Source organism: Fukomys damarensis, unplaced genomic scaffold (assembly GCF_012274545.1).
Source record: "Fukomys damarensis isolate Sample0158 unplaced genomic scaffold, DMR_v1.0_HiC HiC_scaffold_39, whole genome shotgun sequence".
In the NCBI taxonomy this organism is placed as follows: domain Eukaryota; kingdom Metazoa; phylum Chordata; class Mammalia; order Rodentia; family Bathyergidae; genus Fukomys; species Fukomys damarensis.
The window spans coordinates 38,739,496-38,747,712 of NW_022900951.1; the positions used below are offsets into that span (position 1 = coordinate 38,739,496).

Sequence of the window (8,217 nt, forward strand, 5' to 3'; positions counted from 1 at the left end):
GCTTTTCAGCTCCTGTTCTGTATTCCATGGGTGGCCTCACAACAATAATGATGAGCAGTGGTGGCACAGTTTCAGAAAAAAAGGAGGCAAAAGTAACTTTTATCAAGCTTCTATTGCAGTCTGATGTTCTTGTATAGGCAAAGTAGGAAAAAGGAATCACAAAGATGACTTTGGCGGAGGATTTCTAAAGGAGAATGCATTTTTGTGTTTTCACCAAGCTGTGGGCTCCTCTGGATTTTAATATTATACTGGGGTCATAACAAGAATTTCCTTTATTGTTGGCTTTACACAGATGCAAAGCAGTGCTCAGGAAGCTGGGAGATGGATGAATAGTTGGTTTGATGTATTTGAACCATTCACCACTTTGAGTTAAATGTGCATATTCTGTTCAAAATAGACAATGAGGAGGGGTGGTCCCCCTTTCCTTCTCTAACTTGCATTAACATCAGGCCTCGCTACTTTAACTAATGAGTATTTAGAAGTAAAGGCTCCTACTGATTCCATTGAGCCATTAATTCTCTGCTTGCAGAGCCACTGTAGAGTTTTTCATTGGCCACATTTTTTTTAGCTGTTTCCAGTTGCTTCTGAGCAGCAGTGCTGACCCCTGGGTTCCTGCGTATGTCACACACCAGACACATAATGGGTTTGAAAGTCCTCTTGGAAGGAATTTTACTGCGGACCAGGGACAGATGCTGTTGACAAAGGCATCTCAGAATTGTTAGTTTGGGGGAACTTAACTGACTCTGAATGAAAATGTATATTTAAAACAAAATAGAGCCTGAGAAAAGGTGGGTGGAGGTGAGTTGCAAAATTCTCTTAACCTAATTTACACAGTCAGCGATGCCCTTTGTAATTATGTTTACTGCATTACTGGTCTGGTTTATTATGGGCTCAAGAGACTCACTGTGTGCCTTGGAGGGCTTTCTATTTTCACATACTGTGTTCTAAAACTTGGGAATTGAAAAGCACCGTGTCACCGAAGATGCTGTCTACTTGAAATGGCTCATTTTCGCAAAGGTCTTAACCTGCCTTCAATTTCAAGTAGTTCAGACTTTGCCCAGGAAAACATGAGAGCAGAGTCACATCACTGGAGGATGTTTCCCCCATCATTTGGAAGCTATTTGTCTGAAAGGTCATTTACAGGCCAATGTGAAGGGTATTCAAAATGTAGGGATTTATACTCATCACTAAAAAAGAATGCACATATAATGGAGAACATGACAATTCATTATTCAGTAGAGTCTGCATCCTTCAATATCATGCATATTTTGTGTGAAGCCCTACTATTTCATTAAGGCTCCAAGTATTGAACTTACAATTGGTAAAATTCATAACGAGAAGAAGGGGAAAGCAAAAGAAGAAACAAATGGAAAAGGCTATGAAGCAACTCAAATTAAAATAAATCCAAGTTGGAAAGGCAAGAGGAATGGTAGTATTTGACATCCACTGAATCAAGGCAATATGTGGAATAGGCAAAGGGTTCAAACTATTGCTTCCACACTTCACAACAGTGACTACGCAAACTATCTAATGTGAACCCTGACAGCTTTTCATCACTTCTGCATGAAAAGGCAGGATTTGATTTAGTCTTTCAAATGACCCTATCCATCATTTCCAAGACTCAAAAAATACTAATAATCAGTTCAGAGGACATAAGGTTTGGCCATATTAACCTTCAACTCACCTGACATCCACGGGCAGCACTTGCTTTTCCATTAAAACAAGAAAATGTTAGAAGCTAAAAATAAGTGTACATGAAGGATGTGAAATTTCTTTCAAAATTATTACCCTGGAACAATGACGAGAGCCAGGATTTCTTTTTCAGAGGGAAAAGCAGAAGCAGAAATCTCAGCCCTTCTCTCCACCTCTCCTAAAGGTTTGAGTCACAGGATTTCCTTGTGCTAAAATTCAGATACCTACTGCTTGAAAACTAAGTAGAATACATCAGCATCCCCAGGACCACCTGGGACCAACGGGGATGGGAGACTTCCAGATGGACCATAAGATAATTCATTGATATTTACATAACGAGAATAAATGTTTTTCCTAAGATAGCATTTCCCTTCAGTGTCTTCAGACCACCAGCAAAAGAGGGAGGTACAGAAATTCTATTACAGTAATAGTCTTTGTTTTTATGGCTTTGGCATTTATTAACTAGTGGGAGCTGTTTATTGGGTCATAAACTTTACTAATGGGGATATTATCTATAAATTATAAATCTCCCTCAGTGTATGGCTTAGTTATGAAAAGAATAATTATTTAAAGTGTCTGTATGGCTGCAATGTATCTTGTTTATCAGCAGGATTCCTATAACGGCCATTTCACTGCTAATTGTGGGCTTGAACCAGGAACAACCAGGGCAGTAATACACACAAAAGGAGCAGTTGTTGCCATGGTTGTTCCTTCTTTTCCTTTTCTCCTCCTATATCTCAAAAGAAGTACATTACAAGCTAGTATAAATTATCTATATACTTAAACTCTTGAGGGAAAGGCAACCAAGTGGAGTGAAGAGTTGAATAGGTAAGTGACAGATGTGTCAGCTTGAAAAGTTCCAGGAAAGTGTCATTCTTCTAAAAGCTTGCTCTCTGGGAAATGGAAAATGTTAAAGTAACAAAATGGCTTGGGATTGTTGGTTGTCTTAAAAAAAAAGGAAAAGGAAAAAAGACATGGGGACAGAAACCAAGCAGTCAAAAATAAGGATTATGGATAAACAGTTCTAGTATGTAAAGTGGTTTACTGGGCGATCCTATGGGGTCTATGCTAACTATGGCATACATGGAATTATGCTAGCTTTACACAGAAAAATAGTTTACTGGTTAGTTTCAATTGGAAAAGAAAAGAAAAAAAAGAGAAAGAAAGAAGCATTGTTGTCATGCAAAATGGTACATCTCAGTGCCAAGAAGCCAGCTCATTTCTGGGCAAGATGCTGCTTCAAATGCAGAAAAGAACAAGAAGACCCTGGGATGTCATCAGCTTCTCTTCATCTCCCCACAGTAGTCCCTTCCTGACAGGGTCCTATATGGCTGAAGAAACTGGATATCATAAATTCACTGGGCAAGTGGATTTCTCATACCCAGTGCCTAACACTGAGGACTGGGGTAGATTGGGAAGTATTTCTGACACTGAATCCCCAGATTATCATGGCTATGTGTTTTAATCAAACGTACATTCTATAACAAGAGTTCTGCTACAGAAAAATAAAAACAGAACCAGGGAAATGCAGGAGGTAAATGTAGTTTTAGAATATTTAAATCCCTGGACTGGGGGCTGGTGGTAGATGAGTGTAAAATGAACCAAAACAAATCCTCAAAATCTGCAGCATTCACATCCTTAAATATTTTAGACAGAATACATTTTTTGTCATACCATAATTATATACACATGCATTATATCACAAAGCGAACAAGCTGACTTTAGAAACCAAAGGGCATTAAAAATATAAACACTGCATTATGTTTCAATCTCTCTCCCAAATGCATGTGTGTTGGCAAGAAGGAGGTTCTTTCTCTTCCCATAACTTTACTAATTTCAGAAAATAAATACTTTTACTCTGGAGAGATTTCAGGATTGTTTTGATGAGGCAAAATGCTATAAAACTTAATTATATAAGTAATAAACGTGTCAAAAAGATTTCAAAAACTGTTTAATAGAATCACAACTTACTGCTCTGATATAATTTGATTTTATATTGCTGTGTTTAGCCATCAAAAGTCATTTTCTTTTCGTATTGTAATTGAATCAAATTATGTTGGATGGAAAATTATCCTAAGATTCTTTGGTATTCATAAATTACACATACAATAAAAATGTTTGACATTTTTTTAAATGGCATTTTTAATAGCGTCAGTGCATCAGCAATATAATATGATGTTCTGAAAAACTAAAGTGACAAAAGAAAATTAATTGTGGTTTGTGGATTTCCATTCATTATCAACCTTGTTTCTTTTTTTGTTTTTAACAAAATTATAGACACTAAAATAAACTTGGCAAAATTAGAGCAGTGAATCAAAGAAAGTCATGATCAGTCCTGCTCTAAGCCATATACATCCTTCAAAAGGTCTAAGTAGCGAACGAATTTCACAGGAATAGGTGACGGCATCCCGAACCAAACGTCTTCACATCTCTAGGAAAAGAAAAGAAAAAGAAAAAACAGATGGATATAATTAAAGCCACATTTCAAAATGCAGTTTTGAAATTTCAACATCAAATTCTTTGTCTTTATAGAAGCTTTTGCTTTCGAGGGAGAAGTTTCCATTGTCTATTTATGATCAGAAGGACTTGGTGGAAGATTCCATTCTTGTTCTTGAATCTTTGCTGGCTCCCTCTATTAAAATTACATGTCCAGGGGCCAGGGATTTAGCTCAGTGGTTCCGCTGCCTGCCTCACAAGTGCAAGGTCCCAAGTTTGATCCCTAGAACCAAAAAAATATTACATGCCCACACTCTTTGCCAGATGACTACAGACCCTCCCAAGGAGGAAAGGGGTATACTTTCTTGTCCCTTTGATATGGGCTTGGCCTCAGGAATGGCTGCGGCCTAGGCACTATTAGCAGATATGTCATAAATGGAGGTTCTTAATGTGCTAGCCCAAGAATGACAAAAAGATAGAGGAAACTAGGTCCAACTTACAACCTGGAGACAGAACAGCAACATCCAGCCAAGGTCATGTGTGGATCACTGCAATGTTGAAGCTTTGGTCAGGCAGCATTATTGCAGTGACAGCTTCATCTATAACTTTATTAGGAACTCTATTTTCCTAAGATTTAAAAGCCTAACCCTGGCTACCTGGTACTGTTTCTTCAGTAAACCATTCAAAGAGCAATGGATCACTCAAAGTGAGCTCTCAGCGATTAGCTCCTTTAATAGAGACAGTCATGTGCTACATAATGTACTACATATGACAGTGGTCCCTAAGACTATAGTGGAGCTAAAAAATCCCTACTGCACGGCGGCATCATAGCCATCATGATGTCGTAGCGCAATGCATTACTACATGTTTATGGTGGTGCTGGTTAAACAAATCTACTGCACTGGCAGTCAGGTCAAAATATAGCACATACAATTATGTACCATATATACCCATAATAACCATGTTACAGGCTTATTTACTATACTTTTATCATTAGTGTATTCCTTGCACTTATAAAAAAAGCTTACTGGAAAACTATGCTGTGTTATGCTATCAGCAGTCTCATCCAACCCGTTTGCTGCACCTCTTGACTGTATCACTTTCTCTTGTGCTTGATTTAATCTTATTGTTTTGTTTATCCTGGCCCTACAGCAATAGGCAGTACTAGATATTGATACACACAGCATATAGCCCAAGTATGTGTGTCTGTGTGTACACATAATAAAGACTATAACACCAATGCTAATTGTTTTATATACAAGGTCCTATTTTTCTTTTCTTTCTTTCAGTGCTAGAGGTGGAACCCAAGCTACTGCACATACTAGGCAAGCATTGTGCTTGCACCACTGAGCCACACCCACAGCTTACATAAAAGGTTCTAAATCTTTGCTAGTGTTATATTAGCAACCAGAATCAGGACGTGTAACAGCTACCCAAGGAAAGGCTCAATAATTCTAAGTAGGGTAATTTGAGAAGCACACCAATGATGTTTTACATAGGCCTTACAAGATGAACAGCAGCTCAGGACAGGGTTAAGGCTCAGAAGGGTGTTGCAGGAATAGGGAACAGTATATGCAAAGGCTCGGAAACCTCAAGATCCACTTTCAAGAGAGGGTGAGTAGCTTAGTGTGGTCTGGGGCACATGGTGCAAAGCAGCAAGAGAGGTGGCTGGCAGGAAAAGTAGGGGCCAAGCTTCAGAACTTCTGTACTAATTCTGACTCCACGTTGTGGTGAGAGGAAGCCACTGGTAGGGCCGGGCCAGTGGCACAACAGTGATCTGGTTTGCAATTGATTAGATAACACAGTGGATGTATGAAGAGTGAAATGCAGTGACTGATAATCCTGAGGAAAGAAGACTGAACAGGAGCTATGACAGAAAGATTCTGCTGCAGGACATCAAGCAATGTGTACAAGGGGCAAGATTTAAAATGGTGATAAAAGAAAGGGGTGGTGTTTTGAGTTGGGACTGTGTCCCTCCCTTCCCCCAAAAATGATACACGATGAAATCCCAAACTCCATACCTCAGAATGTGATTTTATCAGGAAACAGGGTTTTTGCTGATGTAATTAGGGAAGTTAATGTGAGGAAGGTGAGGTTACAATGGAGTAGGGTAAGTACCTTATGATGACAGGCACACGGGGAGAAGGGTTAGGATAGTGCAGCCCTGAACCATCATCCAAGGCCACTGGCAAACCTGTAGGAGCCCAGAGCAAGCAAGGAAGCCACTTAAGTTTCAGAGAGTACGTGGTCCTGCTGACACTTATTTTGCACTGCAGCCCCCACAACTGTGAGAGAATAAATGTCAGGTTTGTTTTATTTTGTGGTACTGGGGATTGAACCCAGGGCCTTCATACTGAGATGCACCACCAGCCTTTATTTATTTTTTTTTTATTTTGAGATAGGGAGTCACTAAGCCACTATGCTGCCTAAACGGGGTTCAAATTGGCAATCTTCCTGCCTCAGCTTCCAAGAGGCTGGGATTACTGGTATGCGTCACCGTACCCTGCTATGTCTGTTGCTTCAAGCCACCTAGTTTGTGGTACTTTATTAGGGTAGCCCTAGGAAATTAATACTGGAAAGGATGGCTCTAAGAATTCTAAATTTATAGACAGCTGAGGATCTATATTAGTTTCCTAGGGCAGAGAGAAGAAATTAACACAAAGTAGGTGGCTTTAAGCAAGAGAAATGTATTCCTCTCTCTCACAGTTTAGGAGGCCTGAAGTCCAAAACCAAGGTTTCACCACGGTTGACCCATGCCCTCCCCTAGCTTCTGGGTGTTGTTGGCAATCATTGGAATTCTCTGGCTTACAGAGATACTACTTTCTTTCTGTCTCCTTCTTTGCATGGAGCTGTGTGTACCTCTGGCTTCACATGTCCATCTTATAAATCAATGGATAGAGAGTCCACATCGATCCAGAGTGACCTCCTCTAAACGAATTATATTTTCAAAGACCCTATTTCCATATAAAGTCACACTGTAAGGACAGGGGATAGACATGACTTCTGGGGCTGGGGCAATATTCAACCCAATGAAATGTCATAAAGAAAAGAAGAAAAGGAATTGAAAAAAATTTAAGTGGAGAAATGTGGATCAAGAGATGACAATCAGTTGGTTTTTGACATTTTTAAAATTTCAAGTCCCCATGGGACATCGCAGTAAAGATTTCACTCTGGTAAGTCCCTGGAAATACATGTGGCATAAAGTTAGAGTCCAGAACTGTGAAAAGAAGTGGAAGTCACTGGAATGTAAGTGATCTGTAAAACCAGCAATTGATAATATCAACATAGAATCAGAGGAGCACCAAGTACTGGCATACTTTACAGCGCCAAAATCTTAATTTGAGAAGTGCCTTACTGATGATGAACTACTTGCAGATTTTTGCAGAGTTACAGGAATCTTATAAATACTTGTACTACTAGTAGTAAAAATGATAAACGTACTGAATATTTATTATATCAAAGCATGCTTAACATGTATTAATCATCACAGAAAAAAATCTCAAAGAGGTAGGTGTTAGTGCAATACCTAGTTACAGAAAAGAAAACCGAGACACTGAAGGATCAAATAACTTGTCGAAAGCCAAACCACCAGTCAGCAGAGGAGCCTGGACCAACACCAGCAGGGAGCCTCCAGAGCAATGCTCATCTATCTGCTGGGCCACCCTCCAAAGCCAAGCAGTGGAGCAGGCTATTCAGAAGCCGCTGGTTCTTGTCCTACAAGGCTACACGGAGCCCTACCATTTTCACTGACAAAAGTTGAGTAGAAAACGGTTCTTGAGATGATACTCCTCTCCTCTTTCAAGAATTCTCCCTGTTGGGAGGCTGAGCCCAAACCACCAATTGGTGGCATGAAGAAGAAAATGACCATCTGGACAGCTAAACCGACGCCTAAAGGGTGTTTTGTGCAATTCATACCACATGGAATTTAGTGAAACGTTCTTCCTCACACCAAAAGGTAGTAAACTATTGTGAATATATTAAGCAATATATTTTAACCAATGAAGTCTGAGATCAACAGTCATTCAGCTATTCAGCTCCACTACTCAACATATCCTCAAAACTTTTTTTTTTTTTTTTTTTTTTTTTTTT

At 39.4% G+C, this 8,217-nt stretch overlaps 1 protein-coding gene across 1 annotated transcript in view; it reads right to left on the reverse strand.

The window, feature by feature from the left end:
- Positions 1-3,885: 3,885 nt before the first annotated feature.
- Efhc2 (EF-hand domain containing 2) overlaps positions 3,886-8,217 on the reverse strand; it is a 175,258-nt gene continuing 170,926 nt past the window's right edge. The window contains exon 16 of the mRNA XM_010614074.3: positions 3,886-4,123. Coding sequence (XP_010612376.1) covers positions 4,022-4,123 — 102 coding nt within the window. The 3' untranslated portion in view covers positions 3,886-4,021. The remainder of the gene's footprint in view (positions 4,124-8,217) is intronic.